We start from the raw sequence: 18,094 nt of genomic DNA, 5'->3' as shown, positions 1-18,094 counted from the left end.
GTTTGATGTTGGTGCTGAGATTCTAAACAAGATGGGAGTACGCGCGCCAATCACGGTCACATTTCTGGAACGCGACATCTGCGGTACCCAGGTCTTGGGCCTGGAACTACTTTACAACAGATTCGTAAAAACTGGTAATGAATACCCATCATTCAGGAGGAACAATGATCAGATATGGTAAGCATTACGGTGTTAATAATGGGATCGCTGAAACAGACCACTTTATTCCAGAGAGGCATCTATTGTTGCCCTTTAGTACGCACACCATCTGGTTGAATTACATGTAAAGGAGTCCCATGAGCATCAACGCAAGCTTCTTGACCAGAAGATGCCTCTACAGCTCTGAACTTCTGAAGCTGACAGGTTTTCAGAATTTGAGCTCGCTTTTTGTCTTCAGATCTCGGTTGTAGAAGTGTCGGATGACGAGTACCGTCACTGCGGCAGCTGCTCCGAATCCAGCTGTAATGTAGTTCCCAGTCACGATGAAAGGCTGAAGGTTGGCAGGGAAAGTGAAGATGGGCACCCACGCCGTGAAAATGTAGGCGAACGCGTTCATCTGATAGTGACATTTGACGTTAGCTCAGATTTACATGCAAGTGATAGATACAAGTTGAAAATAGTAAGACAAACCATTGCAGACACATATGCCCGCTTTTCGGGGTCGTGCCGGTTTGTTTCGTTCACCCATGTCCATGTGATGCCGGCGCATGTGCTTGAAAGTGCGGTGAGGTCTTTGGAAGGGAAAAAGTAAGCAAATTGTGGTAAGTTGTGTGGCGAAATAGATTGAGAGGCTTACAATACAATGCCCATCGAGTTGCAATGTTCGCTGGATGCACAGGTGTAGCTGCCAGTGCAATGGGAAAGATGATAGCCATGGTGCTGGCGAACAACATACCGGGCCATCGAGCTGCTCCAGGCAAGCTGTCCGAAACCCATGAGTTGACAAGAGTGGCGAAAATGGAAATAATATTGATCTATTAGGAGCGTGAGCTCCGATGTGGTTGAGTAATACTTCAGGTGCTGGAAACTCACTCCAAGTGGGATGATGTTGATCTCTGCTACGGAAAATCGTGGCGGCTTTCCAGTCACGTTGTAGCTCTTGACCCAGAAGATCACTAGATTAAGTACCGACAGTAAGTGACTGCTCTCTGACGAGCAACATTATTCATGTGTCAACGTACTTGATCCTCCGGACTGGCCTAGTTGAGCAAGGAACGTAAAGAATAGCGGGACTTCATGTGTCAGCTCTCACTCAATGTTTTCGCTGGCGGCATGGATCTCTTACAGAGGTAGACGTGCCACGTCGTGTGCCATCGCTTGATATCCTTCCACTTGAACAATCCAGTGTAAGGTTTGACTTCGGTAGGCATTCTAGCGCGGGCGAGCTCGACTTCCTTCTCGGTGAAGATCCTAAGAGAATAAATCATCATATTAGTGCCGCAACGGTGTTGCCCTTCTACGGGAATGATTCAGATCGTGCATACCAGTTCGCTTTAGCCCGAGAAGGAAGCTGTGGCATGGCGAATGCCGTCCATATCGCACAAGGTAGGGATATGCACCCGCAAACACTGACCTTTCTGTCAGCATGATTTCCCCATTGACTGGGCTGTAAGAAGGGGTTTCTTTTCACTTACATATACATCCATCGCCAGCCTGGGAGACCACTCTTTCCGTCTAAGCCAGCATAGACAGCGGCCATCAGGAAGCCGGAGAAAAGTGGTCCGACAGAAGTGAATACTTGGATCAGTGTGTTGCGCCGCGCCAGTTCGTGCGGCTTGTAGTAACTAGAACATACATACATGACGGCTGGAAAGTGCCCTGCTTCAAACAGACCAACGCTGAAGCGGGGTTAGTAATTTATTGACAGATGTGAATGGCGACGGCCTGGCAATGATGCAACTTACAAGAAGCGGAACACGTAAAGTTGATTGACATCTTTGACCCCGGCAGTCGCGAATGTGAAGACTGTCCAGGCAAACTCGAGAAATGCAATGTAAAGAGGAGCATTGACCTGAGGTGTTATCAACATATGTGTAATCTTCTTGGAAAGTGGAGTGCTCAAAACTCACTCGGGTGAGAAGTAGGTTCGACGGTATCTGTCCGAACACGTATGCTGCACTCCAAATAGCGTTGGCGTAGTTGAGTTCTTTCCCGAACAACGAAAGATCCTCTTTCATTCCACTGTCTAGAGCGATATTTAGAAAAGCTCAGGAATAAGACTAGGTTCAAACACTAACTGAAAGCATTCGTGATGTTGACTTGATCAAGATAGCGACACATAACGCCGAGAGCTGATGCTGATATGAGTGTCAAATCGAGCTTGGTCAGAAACCGTGCTTCATCTTTGGGAACATCTAGTGCTAGAATGGGTAATTGAAGTCAGCAACTTGATTCTCTATCACTTCTTTCTGACTTGGTAATTCAAGCGACTTACTCGACCAGAAGAATGATCTCCACGTCCTCTTGGAGTCCACGTAGACTGACCTCTCGGTATCTACATGATAAGGGACTTTGACTCCATCATGAGCTTCGTTTTCGCTTTCGCCGATGACGAAGGCATCTTTGGGACTCTTTTCGTCAGGAAGCGACATTGTATGCAGACGAGAGATGGAACGTGAGACTAAATGTGCCGTAAGGCATGTACCTGCACTCTCTACTTTTTCGCATCGGAAATCTGTGAGCTTATCTACAAGCCCAGTGTCTGTGACTCCTTGTTCAGATCCTGTGGCTCGGAAGTCGGGTTGATTGTCGTCTTCGGCGGGTCCCATGGCGACATCGACAGTCAAGTCAGAGTGCGTCTACTAGTCATGATATGTAACGCCACAGAACCTCCGTTTACCTCCCAGTTATCGGAAGACCAATGAGTAGCCAAGGTTCCGGTGCACCATTTCGATAAGGCAAACGCCTCTTTAGGAGCCACCGATGTCGGAAACATGGGTTGGATTGTTTCTTTTGCTAGGGTACCTACAATCAGTGTGCAGGTGCAAGTCCGTAAACACCAATGATATCGGCGAAAGGCAGGCATACAATGGCGTGCTTGATATTTCGGCAAAACTCCGCGTTTATTAATCGCGAAATGCTTGAACAAGTATTGAACTGGGCTTGAGAGGGCATTTCCCACGATATTACTCGAACGGAATAGGATCTTCTTGGCTTGAATCGTTCAAAATTTACACCATATCTTGTACGTGCAAAGGCTTGTATTCGTTCCTTACCTTATGTACTGCGAGGCAGTGAACATGGCGTCAATGCCCTTATTAACAAACGCCACAAGCCAACATAGACATTCGACCATGCGTGCTCTCAGTACTATGGGAGCTTGCTAACTGAGGTTATTCGAAATACGATTTGGTACTTTCCAAAGTCCCATTCCGATCACTATGACCGTTCCTCTTGATCGAAGCGATCAACTGTATGGGAATATTCTGTTAGTCTTTTGAACTACAAACATGTCCATGAGACTTGTCCGTAGTTGAATACATAATGTGATTCCTGTGCTGAGTTGTATTCTCATACTATTTCATTCCAATGCTGCGTTATTGTGCTAAGTCAATAGACATTGAAACAATGACCACCGCCTCACACCGGTCCCTCCGTACTTCATCTGATCTTCTAACGATTCAGCATGCCATTAGCGAATCAGACTGGGCTCTTACCGGATCATTTGATACGATACCGAACACGAGCTCGTGGCGCTGTACGGTACAATGCTTGATGTTGGAAAGCTTAAGCTTTATGATTTCAACGCGGGGTTGACAAGGTGAACTTTACCCCCTCCCGATAGATTGAAAGTTGCAGTAGCTCCACGAGTGTCTGAGCATAGTCGCAGAAGCTCCGCGCCTTTAAAAAGCCACCCAGCGATGTTCGTTGGGGTTGCGTGCTTTTCATCTCGCTTGACCCGTCCAGTAGATTAGCCCCTTCCGCTTGTGCAGCTATTCACAACTTGTTCACATCCGCACGTAAACCATCATGAACAAAATGAGCCTATCACCGGCCTGGCAAACCTTAGGGGCAGGCTGTCTACTAGCTACTCTCTACTTTGTTTACTCCTTGTACAACGCCCGCAACCTTTTCAGGTCACTTCAGCGTCAAGGGTTGCCAATGCCCCCTCACGATCCGATCTGGGGCCATCTCAAACTAATCGGAAGGATCCTGAAAGATTTACCACCTGACATCATGCCGTCGGCAGCACTGGCCCATGAAATTCGCTTGCGTTATCCACATCTCGATCAGGCCTTCTATTTGGACCAGTGGCCCTTTTTTAAGCCTATGCTGGTCGTTCTGTCACCAGATGGGGCTCGTCAGGTGGCACAAGGTCAATCTCTCCCGAAAGAGCCGGGCCAGCGAGAGTTCCTGAAGCCGCTCACAGGTGGTTACGATCTGGATACTATGGAAGGAGACGAATGGAAATTCTGGCACAACGTCTTCAGCCCTGGCTTTCGAGTCGCGAATATCGCCGGACTGGTGCCCAGTTTGGTTGAGATAGCTGGGGTCTTCTGTGATCGTCTACGCCGGTGTGTAAACAAGAACGAGTTGGTTTCTCTGAGTCCGATGGCTCTCGACCTTACCATGGACTTTTCAAGCAAGGCTATCATGGGCCATGATATGCATTGTCAGGCAGGCTACAACCTTTTTGCCGCCGCGATGGCTTCGCAGCTCAGCTGGCTGCATTATCGCGGCACTTCGCTACTAAGGGATATTAACTTCATCAGGCCCTTTGTACAATGCTACAATACTTGGCGGATGGATTCGTACATCAAGAAAGTACTAAAGGAGAACTCAGAAGCTGCCGAGAGCAGACAAACAAACTCGATCTCGATACTGGATGCCGCCAATGCACCACAAGACCAAGGCCACCTGCGAATACTTCCCGATGTTATTCGGTCACAGATTAAGTTTATGATGCTTGCAGGTTATGACACAACCGGGTCATCGATCGTTTTCATGACCAACCTCCTGTCGCAGCACCCAGAAGTACTGGCACGCGTTCGGGTTGAGCACGACAATGTCTTTGGCTCCGACTTGAAGGCAACAGCGGGCCTAATAGCCTCTCAGCCGAAGCTGCTTAATCAGCTCCCGTACACGACTGCCGTCATCAAAGAGTCCTTGCGCATTTACCCTCCCGGAGCAACTCAGAGACTGGGCAATCGAGATTTCAATGTCTTCATTCAGGCCTTCTCTGATACTTCAGAGACTGATACGAGGGAGAAACCTGTAGTAGCTCTGAGGTCACTTCCAACGGAAAGATGCAATGTCTATGTCAGCCACTACGCAATCCATCATAACCCACGGTACTGGTTTCGCTCAAGCGAGTTCCTCCCAGACCGTTGGTTGGTGAAGGAAAGAGATGACCCTCTGCAACCTCCTGCCAATGGTTGGCGTCCCTTCGAGAGAGGACCCAGGAGTTGCATAGGGCAAGAGATGGCTTTGGCTGAGATCAAGATGGTGTGTGCTCTGACTGCGAGAGAATTTGATTTCAAACCTGCGTATGAAGAGACCGGGCAAACAGAGAAGTATCATGGGGATCCTGTGTATTTGGTGAGTCGCGGGGGAGCAGCCAATCCGAGTCGCTTCTTTCCTTGTCGTGTGAGCTATGCGAAGAGAACATGAAGTCAGGTCTTGCAACGCGAGATGGCTCAATCGGACTTCCTGGTTAATTTCCTTCAATCAGGCGGATGGGGACGTCGTAGAAATTGCAAGATCGGTTCAGAGGTCAGATCCCACTATGTCAATTACAGAATTTGAATAGAAGGGCAACACTCATTGATATGGCGGTCGATTTCCAGGCTATCAGTGTGCGATGGAAAGAGCTTCTCATCGGTAGACTAATATTTCCCCAACTCCAAGCTCAGAGTAGCTAATCTACGTTCATCACTTGCTGTCAGCTTGGTATGCTCTAGCCTTGTTACTCTTCTCCCAAGGATTTTGCAGCCGCGTCTTCCTGACATCACCTCGCTGCCAAGAAACGAAGTCATGGTATCCAAAATGTTTGGGGTAGTCCAAAGGCTTGAGCCTGGCGGATGGCCCAAGGAATCTCCCGACGACGGTGTTATTGAGCGCCTTTCCAGCAGCTCCCTTGGCTGTCTCTGCCTTTTCCTTGAACCATTGTCCCCAGGTCTGCTTCTCTTCAGGCTGCTTAGCTTTGATCTCGGCCCTCTTCAATTCCTCATGCTTTTGGCGTAACACCAGCTTGTGATTGATGTCGATGAAGAGACGTTCCCAGATTCCGATTCGCTCCTCGTGCAAAATTCGCGCACCCTCTTTTGCGTTATCCCGGGTCCAAACCCAGTGATTCTCGGCTTGTTCCAGAAGGCAGAGGTCGGCTTCGAACGGCACCTGATGGACAACAAGTGTGTGTCCCTTGTGGGATTCGAGGTCCATAGTATGGCCGCCGTGGACGGATGATACGGTGCCCGTGAGCGTTTCGTATGACGATGCAATAGGAGTCTTGGGGTATGGGTCGACGATCTTAAGTGGCTCTGTACTCTTCTCGAGTCTAAATCCATTTTTCATCAAGGCTGCGCATTCCCACACCCCAACGTCATCGAGACCTTTGCCGTCGTAGAGATATCGGATGCGTACAGAGGGATGAATGAGCTGGTTAGGATTCACGAGCCTATTTTTCCCATCGTCGGTCTTGTATAAGCCCGGAGTACGTGTGCCCAAGACGGTGTTATCTCCCTTCAACTTTTGCCACGGGTACCAAATGGCGTTGTATGCTTCGTCAGGGATCGAAGTGGCCTTCCCGGGATTGGAAATTTTTCCCATTGCCCATGGTCGAGGTTCGACACCAGGGGTGAGGGTGTAGAAAAGCCGCTTCATCTCAGGCGTGCTGAACTCAACACCGACAGAGGTAAGCTGGTCCGCCATCCCTATTTTATGCTGTTAGCTGACATCCGCGACGGTATATTTCAGTCATTAGAAGACGGGAGACCTTACAAGCAAGTGCAATAGTGGCGATTTGTTGGTCTTCGAAGCCTCCTCCGACGTTACTGTGGCTGCCAGGAAACCATACCTGTCGAAGCTGCGTGTGTGTATTATTGTCCTTGCCCCACAATGTCGGTTTGAATGCGGTGCGCCATTCGTCCAGTGCGAGAGCATGGAAGGCATAGTCCACTTTGGGATTGACGTCGAGGCTTGCAAATCGAAGCTGATTGTGTCAGTCGTGTTTCTCAGGAAAGGAATTGATCCAGTTTTTTTGACTACTAATGAAAGCTTGAACTCACCTCATCAGCGCTGCGGCCTATGCGGACCTTCTCCCAGGGCATTTTTGGCCAACCTAGACTTCCAACAGTATCCCATACAGCTGAGTTAAGGGCAATCAGACTGGGTTTCTCTTTCTTTGCGGCGTATAGGATTTGAAGACTGACCAACTGCTCTAACATTGACGTCCGTAGGGACCGGGAAGAGGCCCAATTGGCCATCTCGGAATTGAGTCTCCCACTTGGTAAGAACCATGCCGTGCTGGTGAAAACAATGGTCAGTGAATTGATTCCCAGACCAAGGTGACAGCTTTCTTCTTACCTTTTCAAGTCTGTTTCTGTATTCCTTAGCCATCTTGCGGAGATCCATTGGTCCATAGCCCTTCCTGTTTTCACGATATGTGGTCATTTTCTCGAAGAATTCTCTTTTATCCTCGTTCAACTCGTCTTCTAAAGCAGCACTCTCACGTTCCTCGACCTTGTCGTTCTCAGAAGCTTTTTGTTTCTTACGGCGCATGAAATTGGTAAGCGTAAAGCCTACCAAATGCTCGTCTTTGTCAAAGCTCCCCGGGTACTTCCAATTGGGGAAGGTCTGGTAGTCGTGGAAGATTGCCCCAAATTGTGATAGGCCGACGCGGTTCAGAAGCCCAAGATTGCAAATCAATCCGGAGACCGATCGCGCGGTAAAGGCTCCGCGGGAGAATCCGACAATGAAAATCTCATCTCCTGGGTTATAGTTATCGCACACGAAGCGGTAAACATCAGCGATGTCCTGAGCGACGGCATTGAAAGGTTAGCGATAGCCGTCACCCCACGACAGACATTGCAAAGGGAGACTGACCTGAACGATGCCCTTCCCAAAAACTCCACCAAGAGTCTGGGCAACTTTAGATTCCTCAGTCCCGGCTCCTCGGTGGTAGTAGACGACCTGCGGCATGCCCGTGCAGCACTTGCGGGCAATGGCAGACGACAGGCGGGCCACGTTAGTAGGAATGCCTCCCCTCTTGTTACTATGGAGTATCAGAATCAGCGACAGAAAAGCGGTGAGGTACTTGGGAGACCGACGAGTTGTTCCATGTTCCGTCACAGCAGACAATGATACGCTTGGTATTAGTGGTTTTTTCTGTCCTGTGGGCGCAGTCTGCAAAGTTGGACTGTGCTTGTGATTGTGATTCAGGCAGCTGGGTCTGGTAGATGAACGGCTGACCATCACTAGTAGCTGATGCCATGGTTAAGGGCAGAGTTTCTCTCCAGAGAAGTGAGTGAGATGATACGGACAGGCCAAGATGTTCAGTGGATGTTCCCCTGCCACTGGTTTATAAGTCGTCTGCCATCTCCCAAAATCTGATTTGCACAGCTTTTTGATTTGAAACAAGCTTCGGAAGTGTTTATGCCGCCGTCTAGGCTGTATTGGATATTCTACTGCACACGCCAGCAATGATCTACCATGGCTCTCCCTCTATCTCAGACAAATGGGGTTGGGATCTCCGGAATGGCATACCCCACCATCTGTTGGCCTTCGGCCTCCCTTGGAAATTCTCATACGATGGGAATTTTTCCGGGATTATCTGATATTTCATCGTCTCAATTACTTTCAAGGTAAGATTTATATTCAGGTAGCTGAGAGAATCCATTACCGCACGACTGAAATTCGCGAAATACTGCTATCTTGAAGGCTAGAGAACCATACACAACTTTTCGATAACAAGAAAGGCCAACTGTGTCAGGCTGGAGGCATACGGGCAGTCTTTCACATGCTAAAAACCCCATTCATAATCTCAAACAATACCTATGCGGGGATCTGAAATTTACACATTTTCGAAGTTAGTTCGAAGCGCGTCTGAATCATAGCAGCGAGCCTTGCCGTAAGCATTCGGATATGAGCACTGGTCTTTCGGCAACGGTAGTAACCAGCACTTGACACACTGATGATCCACCCCGCATTGGAGAGGTCCTTTGAAACTTGTGTCTGCTCTGGGAAATCAAAGACAACCTTGTTGAGGAACACTCCTCGCCCTAGCCTAAGTAGCTTGTTTTTGCTAATGACGTCAATATGAGACACTCGGAAATGATGTTCAGTGTGCCGGAAACGTGTTGAGATTACAACGATCGCGATTGAGGGAGACAGGCATTCCAAGCATCCGTCACCTTAAACCCCAATTCTCCTTACAGATGTGCCGCAAAGCTAAGCTGAGGAATCCTCAAGACGGCCGAGCCGCGGACGGCACACCCACCACGCTTACTACCGTGTCGGGACGCAGCGGAGCGGCCCGCGCTCCGGGGCCGAGACTGCTGTGAGTGGTTGACGGCAACCGGCGGAGCGGATGTGGCCATTGTCCGTACCTTTACTATGAAAATGCCCGCACGGGTAAAGTGTACATGTCTTCAGAACTGCATAAAAGTGCTGATTTGCGCCAAAAATCATTCAAGGAGACAGGAATGAAGCAGATTCTACAATAATACCTAGTAGTCCTATATTCAATAGGTATTCCACAAGCCGCTGTAAGCCATTCGGGAGAACCTGGCTATATGCCTACATGTACCTTAGGTTAGTATTTGTGTCACAGTGTTGTCATTATAACTTGCGAAACACGTCACGATGAAATAAAATGCCCAAGCATCGCAGCCATAGTATTTTGACAGTTATGTATATTCGACAGGCTTAATATGTGCAGAAGTGAATTTTCATAACCCATAAGCAGGCCCTTTGACCTTTTCATAATAACCTCCCCTTCAATTCCAACAAAGTCCTTCAATCCAGCATTTAGGAGGTACCGGAGCAGCCGACGAAGTTGTTGCCGCTGGCGCCAGTGTGGGTGATCTGGCCAGCCTGGCCGCAAGAAGCATTGATGACGACACGGTCGGCACCGGGGGAGCCTGGATGGAGAGTCAGTAAACTGAATTTCTGAAGGAGTGCAGTACCACTCGAGCGACGCTTGCAACACGCAAAGATGCATGTCGCACATGACGATTGGGGAATAACTCACCTCCGGTGTAGACGCCGCTGGTCTTGATAGGGAACTCGTACCACGGGCCGGTGACGTCAAAGTCGAAGCCCTCGTAGTTGTTGTAGCGGTGGGGGTAGGTGGAGCTGCCGGCGACGGTGCCGGCCTTGACGTGGGTGCAGGCGGCGTTGGAGGCGGCGTTGACCTGGGCGGTGGTGTAGGTGGTGCTGCCGCAGGTGGTGGAGCGCTTCTGGATCTCGGCGGGGGCGGCGGAGACGGCCAGGGCGAAGAGGGAGACAAGGACAACGGAGAACTGCATCTTGGCGGTTGTGGTTGGTGTTGTTGGGAAGGGGAAGGTTGTGGGCTGGGAGACGAAGACTGGATGACTGGGCCTGAGGAGCTTCTCTTCAGTCTGAATGATCGCGGGAACCCTCATCATCTTTATACACGGAAGTTGTCTGTAAATAGAAGGCCAAACTGACTTTCCAATTATTGTGAGGACCCCGACTCCAGTGTGATGCTACAGTACGGCAAGCAACAGCCAAGCGAAAGCACAAAGTCCCAAGTCTCCCAGGGTAGCGGTGTCAGCGCGTCCACGACTCCGCTGTGTCCACTTGTCGATCCCCGGTCCTTAATGCGGAAGGTGTTTTTAGGGATCTTATCGCGCATGGCCAGGAACGCCGACGTGGTTGGCTGGAAAATAAAAGAGGCCATAACACATGGGAAACCTGTCCGGTCCGCCTTGGTTCAACTCAAGCCTTGTGAGGTTCCCACTCAGCTTCGTTAGTGTAACCGTAGTGTTCCTTCTGCTAAGACTTGCGCGCTTGCTGACACGTCGAGGACTAACAAGTCAAGTTGTGCCCAGTGCTTTCATGGCACCCTTTGAGTGGTGTTGCGGACATGGATGTCGTGCGCTAGTCAGGCGCATCTACCGACGGCATTGCGACCCCAATCCCGGGCCAAGCACCAACTGTGTAATGTCATCAAGAAGACAAAAAGCGTTCCTAGGCCGGGTGAGGAAGTCTTTCCCGTGTCTCCCGTCCCACACGGCGTTGGAAATCCCCGCATTTGAGTCTTGAGTTGCGTCCTTCTCAGTCCCTGATTCCCTGTGGTTTCCCGCCTTTGCCTATTTTTCCCCCCTGGCGGCCAGCTCCGATCCACCATTCTCTTAACCAGCTGTCAAAATAGGCTTAACCTCGAAGTGGGTTTTGAAACGTTCGGGCTGTCCCTATCATTCTGCCACGGGGGTTTGTCTGCGCTCCGGTGGGCTGCAATCTGTCTGGGGGAGAGGCAAAAGCAAAGCCGCCTTTCAGCTTAAGCGCCTGCTGCGAAGCTTACAGGTTGCCTCGTTAGCTACCTTCTCCATGTGGTTACAGCTCAGCCGTGGCGCGTTCGTCCCATCGCCGGGAGATCAGCGTAGGTAATCATTCAGTGGGTGGAGAAGTCATCAATCTTCTTCCTCGCGATTCCAGTGTGGTTTCCCGTGACTGTACTTCCCGTTTGTACTCATCGAATACAGCAGCTCCAGGTGGGAGCTTGTAGTCTACTTTAGGTATTTAATAGAGCACAAGCCAGTAAATAATCCGGCTGCGAGCCAAATTGATTGCGCCATATCAACAAAGTTAAAAGTTTCCTAGCTGTCGAAGCTCCATCTTCATTTCTCGCAACCGGTTTCCAAGCGAACTTGCTTAACCTTAATCAAGCTTCAGTGGGGGATATGTGCCCCTTGAAAACAGGGATCAAGTGCCGCTCACCCGATGCCGGACAATCTGATTCGAGGCATATCTCTCTGCCTGATTGTATGTAGTCTTTAGCTGTTGTCGGAGACGCCCGGACGTGCTTGCACCTTCTCCTTGGGTTCTTGGCTTTCCATGTTGTCAGGCTCGCATGTGATGCAGTGCGGCCACGGGTTGTTGTGCCCGCATCGGCGTTGATGCTCAATCAGGCAAGACATCTAAACGTCGGATGCTTCGCTTAAGAATTGGTTGCCAGCGAGTTGCGATATCACGAGTTTCTTCGTCGGCGTCGGCCGGTGTATACTATCTTTCAACATGTTATCGCGAAGGCACGGGTTCGACACGGACCAAGGACTATAGACGGAGTCGACAGTGTCGAGATAATAAGATTCATGAAAACCATGGATATCAGATAAGCCAAAGTCCAAAGACATCTGCCGCAAGTAGCAAAACAAGGGGTCAGTTCCATGGAAATGCCGTAGCATGTTCATATAGCATTGGTTCGAACGAAACACTGATCAATCGTTTGAAAATGAGGAGGAAAACTGCCGGCTAGCTTATCCTGCGTTTCGTAACAATAAAGATGTTGCGACTGCATGACTACACTAAGCCGATTGAAAGGCCTTGCTCCAGTCCTGTGCTGAAAGCCATTCGTCGACTTTGACCGTTCCAATCCTACTTTCTAGACCTCCGGGTAATGTCAGGAGCTGTTTCCATTCTTCAACTTTCTCTCCAAAGAGACCATATTCTGCGAGCCAGACCCAGCTCTCAGGAGCCTCACGACCTAGCGGCGATTCGGCCGCCATCTCTTCGACATTTCTTTGCACAAAAACAAAGTCCCGACCCGTTTCCCTACGTAGAAACTCGACGCACTCTCCGAGCGACTTCATCTCGTCGTAAGCCGCCAGGATTGTACCCGCTGGCGCATCAAGAACCAGAGCCCTGACAAAATGTCCGGTGCTGGACGAAGCATCGATGAATGGTATAAGATTGTCGTCACTCACGGGCCCCTCGAACTCGACTTTTCCTGTCACTGGATTGAATTTGGGTCCGAAATACGAGTCGGGTAAAATATTGGAGTTGTAGAATCCAACCAAAATCTGTGAAGTCTTGGCCCAGAGTGTGGGATGTTCTTGTCGAATATATTGGAGAACGTTGGCTTTGCCGTCAAAGTGGTGAACGTGCTTCAGCTTTCCTTGACTGAGTTGGGAGACAGGTGGGAGACTGCTAAAGACGAAGCGCTCTAGAGTCGGTATTTCGGCTGCCGCTGTTGCAATATTTCTGCCCCAAGTCTCCTCTAGATCCCGGGTAGCAATAGCGAGGTCAATTTCTTCGCTGTGGACCCTGTGTTTGACCTCTTCGGTCTTGATCGCACTCCAGAAGTCTGTCACTGCAAAGATCGCCGTTGCGTCTTCGAACGCTGACTTGAGCTCCGAGACGGAGCCGAGGGAGGCAGAGACCATTTCCGCTCTAAGCTTTGATAATTTGACCGCGGACTCAGAGGATGGATTTCGAGTTACACCTCGTACGTGCCAATAGTTCGACAAGGTTGTGTCGTTCAGAAATGCTCGAACTACAGAGCCACCCTGACTTCCGGTAGCGCCCAGGACGACCAAGATCTTCTCGTGCGAACTCATGTTGGATTGCGGCGTGGCTTTTTGATTATGCAAGAAGGTCAGCGTGGTACAAGTATGTATTGGAAAGCACATGAGGGAAAATACCAATTCGTTAATCTTTATAGAAACCCGAAAGATTTGAGGCTAAGTCGTTTCTAAACGGAATATTTCAGCCATGACTGATGGATAACGTTACCGCTGTATAAGGGGATTCGGGCAGATTTTGTCAGCTTGATTTGTTATGATCCTGCCGTGGCATGGTTCGCTGACTAGATTCCCAAGGTAAAGACATGAAGATAAAGATGGATGAACAGACAGACCGATTTTGGGCTAATTACCACGGAAATGTGGATCCTCGAGGAGGAATTGCGAGCCGACTCCGCTCCGCGATAACGCCGCCAAGATGCTCCACCAAGATTGTCCGGCTCCGGGGACTTGAACGGAAGGAAGGCGATTACCTCATCTTGCACCCTCCGCTCCTTCTTGGTTCGTAAGGTAATTACCTACCTTAGGTACTAAGGTAGGTAAGGTACTCCATGCATGGTGTGAGTAGTGGTACGTAGATTGAGGAGGGTCATTAATCCGTCCCGAGTCTATGTGAGACCGCGAAGGTGGTCTGTGCAGCAGCTCAAGACGGGACGTACCTTTGCAGTTTTGGTGTCAATTGGCCGCTCATTTAGCGTACGCAGCAGCAGGAGCTTTGGACGCGAATTCCAGGGCGTCCGGGCTCCGCAGAACGCGTTTTCTTGGGATTCAATCAACCCCAATTTGTGCCCACCTGTTTGGCTTGTCGCCATTTTTTGCGTATTCAGCTTTAAGTTCCCCCAGCTTCACTATCACCAACCACATCGTGGCGCATCAATCGCAACGCCTTACTCATCGACGAGAAGTTCAGCAACACCCCGATCGACGTCGCATTCTCGTACAGACCCTCCTTCTCGACCGTGGACCTGGTCTAAATGACACTGGGGGCCATTCGCGATGCGCGTCATTAAGCCTACGTGGCTGAGCCATTCCGGCGAGCAGAAGGACTTCGAGGTGTACAGCTGTCACGTATCCTCCGATGGGAGACGACTTGCGACCGCTGGAGGCGATGGCCATGTCAGAGTGTGGTCAACCGAGGCCATCTATGGCGATGCGAATGGTGACGCAGAAGGCAAGCCGAGACAGCTCTGCCACATGAGCCATCACCTCGGCACCATCCACTCTGTTCGCTTCTCTCCAAATGGTCGATATCTCGCATCAGGTGCCGATGACAAGCTTATTTGCGTCTACCATCTTGACAAGAACCCTCCGGTCGCTTCTTTTGGTAATGCGCTCCTGCCGAAACCCAATGCGCTATGCCCTCGACGTGACGGATGCTAATGCAATATTACAGGACTTGGCGCCGAACCCCCACCGGTCGAGAATTGGAAGACGTACAAGCGACTCGTCGGACACGAGAACGATGTCCAGGACCTTGCCTGGTCCTACGATTCCTCCATACTGGTGTCGGTTGGCTTGGACTCCAAGATTGTGGTCTGGTCGGGCCACAGCTTCGAGAAGCTCAAGACCATAACCGTCCACTCAAGTCACGTAAAAGGCATCACGTTCGATCCTGCAAACAAGTTCTTTGCGACCGCCAGCGACGATCGAACAATTAAAATCTTCCGTTTTACGCCACCTGCACCGAATGCGACGCAACATGATATGGTTAACAACTTTGTGTTGGAGCAAACAATCAGCGGGCCCTTTAAGAGTTCACCGTTGACTACTTACTTTCGGCGATGCTCCTGGTCTCCTGATGGGAACCACATTGCCGCTCCAAACGCCGTCAATGGTCCTGTCAGCTCAGTCGCGATAATTGAACGAACACGATGGGACAGTGAGATCAACCTAATCGGCCACGAAGGGCCGACCGAGGTCTGCATGTTCTCGCCACGCCTGTTTCATACGGAGAATCCGGCGGAGCAACCAGACAACAATGCCTTGGTCACTGTTATAGCCTCAGCAGGCCAAGACAAGACCCTGAGTATCTGGAATACGAACACCTCACGACCTGTAGTCATTCTTCAGGATGTAGCCAGCAAATCCATTTCTGACTTGGCTTGGTCACCCGACGGAACTACCATTTTCGCCGCCAGCTTGGACGGCACACTTCTCGGAATATCATTCGATCACGGGGAGCTTGGTTGGGTTGCGGACGCTGGCGAAAATGACAAGGCTCTTCAGAAATACGGCGCGTCAAGGAAAGGCATGGGTATCGCAGAGGACATAGAAGGTCTGAACCTGGAGAATCAAAGTAAAGCTGGCGAGTCTCGAGCTGCAGAGTCAAGGATGGGCGCCTTGATGGGTGACCCGGGTTCCTCCAAAGGGGCAACGCCTGCGACTAACGGAACCAAACCGGTTGGCAATGGGACAGCCACGGGCACATCAACGCCGAGGCCCACCAACGGCAATGTCGAGCCAGAGAAAGAGAGGGAAAAGCCTGCAGAAGAGAATGGCGATAAGTCGGGGGAGAGGGTCAAGGAGCTCAAGTCCCGGGTGACGGTTGGCAAGGACGGTAGGAAACGTGTTGCGCCTCTCCTTGTATCCTCATCCGGCACCGGCCAATCGTCTCTCCCTCAAACCCAGCTAGTGGGCTCAACATCGACATCGAAGGCTGCACAGAACGATACACCCCAGACCATCTTGGACCTCGAAAGACCATTCGAGGGTCTTCCCAAAGGTGGCGTTGCTGCCATGCTGCTCGGAAATAAGCGCAAGACCCCAGTCATCGAGGGCGAGGACGAAGAGGATCCCGCATCAAAGCGGCAGGCAACGGGGCCAACGCCTGTGGTACTGAACGGCGTCGATGGCGTCGAGCCAGCTTCGGTCGTGCCGGCTGCTTACGGCGTTGTACCCACACCCGAGTATCTTAGGCCTGCGGTGTTGAATCCATCGATTGCCTTTGCGCAAATTCGGCTGGCTGTACCCAAAGTCAGATCTCAGATTGTGAGGCCCCTCGAACGAGGGGTCTTGCTCCCGGAAAGCAGCACAGATGACGCCTCCAAGGTGCCCGAAAACATCATCCTTGAAGCCCGAAACCCTGCTCAAATCAGGGACCCCTCATTCATTTCTGCTACCAAGCGTGGGACGCTTCTTTGGCAGGACTACCTGCCGAGAGCAGTCATCCTTGTCACTGGCAACAAGAATTTCTGGGCAGTGGCATGCGAAGATGGCAGTATCTACACCTGGACACCCGCTGGACGACGATTGATGAACCCGATCATCATGGAATCCCAACCAGTCATCCTCGAATGCCGCAATAATTATTTGCTTTGCATCAATGCTGTCGGTTTGTGCCACGTCTGGGACCTACAAAGGCAAGCAGCCCTGCATCCCCCAGTATCACTAGGCCCCGTCCTCGAACTCGCGACAACGTCGCTCAACCTCAATACAACAACACCAGGTCCCGGCATCACATCAGCTCAACTGAACTCGGCTGGCCACATTGTGGTGACGCTGACCAACGGAGACGGCTACTGCTACACCCGGGACATGTTCACATGGCAGCGGGTAAGCGAAGCCTGGTGGGCTGTTGGCTCCCAGTACTGGAACAGTAACGACTCATCGATTGGCGCTCTGCAGTCGACTGCCGTTGGACCCGTCACGCCCGCGAAGCCCAAGGACGACAGTACAGCCAACGTTTCCGCCGGTATCATTCCCTACCTCGAAAGGCACACAACGAATGAGTTCCTTCTCAAGGGTCGCGCCTACACCTTGCAGCGCATCGTCAAAATGTTGTTGACAAAAGACGGCTTTGAGGGCTTTGAATCAACGGTGAGTATTGCTCATCTTGAAAACCGCATTGCCGCCTCTCTACACCTGGATGCAAGGGACGAGTTCCGGCTCTACTTGTTCATGTATGCGAAGCGTCTTGGTGCCGAGGGTCATCGAGGCAAGGTTGAAGAGCTCCTTAACAGCCTGCTCGGCGGTATCTTAAGAGACAAGGACGAGAAGCCAAGCGAGGGCGGCCGGGGTTGGTTCAGCCAAGAGGACGAGATATGTGGCTGGGACCGCAAGGAGCTCCTGAAGGGCGTTGTCATGATTCTCGGTAAGTTGATTCACTGATTCACTCTTCATGAGGTAGCCATGCTAACAATCGTTCAGGCAAATTCAGGGAACTCCAACGACTGACCATCCAGTATGCTCGTGTCCTCGACCTCAATCTCGAGAGTGACGGTGCAATGGAGATTGAGCCATGAGGGATCGGCTGAAGGATTGAAAGTCTGGTCTGATAATGAAGACGCAGCGTTTGTATAGTATACCTACCAAGTAACCTTACTGGTAGTTGGCATGATGAGAAGCAAAAAAGCCGGCAAGGCGTCTTCGTCGGCAGGTTTCGGGAGTCGGCGTACCTATTGGGTGTTTATGAATGGGGTGGACACGGCGAGCCAGGCATCATCTTTTTACGCTGGCCTTACTTTGGGGTGGGTTGGGCGTGGTCAAGATACAGTTCTAGTTGAGCTCAAGCTCGTGAATATCATTCCATATTACTTTCTCACGTGCTCGAAAAGCTTCGCCTAATTCGTCCTGGCCAAGTTCCTCTATCTCAAGTATTGTCCGTTGTCTAT

The 18,094-nt window shown here is 50.7% G+C and overlaps 6 protein-coding genes across 6 annotated transcripts; 2 read left to right on the top strand and 4 right to left on the bottom strand.

The window, feature by feature from the left end:
• Positions 1–367: 367 nt before the first annotated feature.
• CCOS01_10469 (major facilitator superfamily transporter) lies at positions 368–2,768 on the bottom strand (the record flags this gene model as incomplete). Its single annotated transcript, XM_060458624.1, has 11 exons — positions 368–556; positions 631–731; positions 797–974; positions 1,033–1,115; positions 1,182–1,232; positions 1,286–1,410; positions 1,635–1,838; positions 1,905–2,011; positions 2,070–2,185; positions 2,238–2,360; positions 2,435–2,768. 11 exons carry the CDS (start codon positions 2,766–2,768, stop codon positions 368–370), a joined length of 1,611 nt encoding a protein of 536 aa, XP_060310426.1.
• Positions 2,769–4,176: 1,408 nt separating this feature from the next.
• On the top strand, positions 4,177–5,749 carry CCOS01_10468 (AflN protein; the record flags this gene model as incomplete). Its single annotated transcript, XM_060458623.1, has 2 exons — positions 4,177–5,538; positions 5,672–5,749. 2 exons carry the CDS (start codon positions 4,177–4,179, stop codon positions 5,747–5,749), a joined length of 1,440 nt encoding a protein of 479 aa, XP_060310425.1.
• Positions 5,750–5,871: 122 nt separating this feature from the next.
• On the bottom strand, positions 5,872–8,431 carry CCOS01_10467 (uncharacterized protein; the record flags this gene model as incomplete). Its single annotated transcript, XM_060458622.1, has 7 exons — positions 5,872–6,872; positions 6,940–7,150; positions 7,227–7,306; positions 7,371–7,464; positions 7,525–7,974; positions 8,044–8,212; positions 8,268–8,431. 7 exons carry the CDS (start codon positions 8,429–8,431, stop codon positions 5,872–5,874), a joined length of 2,169 nt encoding a protein of 722 aa, XP_060310424.1.
• A 1,535-nt stretch (positions 8,432–9,966) lies between these two features.
• CCOS01_10466 (ribonuclease) lies at positions 9,967–10,586 on the bottom strand (the record flags this gene model as incomplete). Its single annotated transcript, XM_060458621.1, has 2 exons — positions 9,967–10,079; positions 10,190–10,586. The coding sequence occupies 2 exons, from the start codon at positions 10,584–10,586 to the stop codon at positions 9,967–9,969; spliced, it is 510 nt and encodes a 169-aa protein (XP_060310423.1).
• Positions 10,587–12,488: 1,902 nt separating this feature from the next.
• On the bottom strand, positions 12,489–13,520 carry CCOS01_10465 (NmrA-like family protein; the record flags this gene model as incomplete). Its single annotated transcript, XM_060458620.1, has 1 exon — positions 12,489–13,520. One exon carries the CDS (start codon positions 13,518–13,520, stop codon positions 12,489–12,491), a length of 1,032 nt encoding a protein of 343 aa, XP_060310422.1.
• Positions 13,521–14,480: 960 nt separating this feature from the next.
• On the top strand, positions 14,481–17,725 carry CCOS01_10464 (WD domain-containing protein; the record flags this gene model as incomplete). The annotated part of the gene is made up of 3 exons (XM_060458619.1): positions 14,481–14,808; positions 14,878–17,574; positions 17,631–17,725. The coding sequence occupies 3 exons, from the start codon at positions 14,481–14,483 to the stop codon at positions 17,723–17,725; spliced, it is 3,120 nt and encodes a 1,039-aa protein (XP_060310421.1).
• Between the last annotated feature and the right edge of the window lie 369 nt (positions 17,726–18,094).

Source organism: Colletotrichum costaricense, assembly GCF_030867565.1.
Source record: "Colletotrichum costaricense strain IMI 309622 chromosome Unknown Scaffold_11.1, whole genome shotgun sequence".
Classification (NCBI taxonomy): domain Eukaryota; kingdom Fungi; phylum Ascomycota; class Sordariomycetes; order Glomerellales; family Glomerellaceae; genus Colletotrichum; species Colletotrichum costaricense.
The sequence above is the reverse complement of the archived record's forward strand: the minus strand, read 5'-3'. Positions and strand labels throughout refer to the sequence as shown.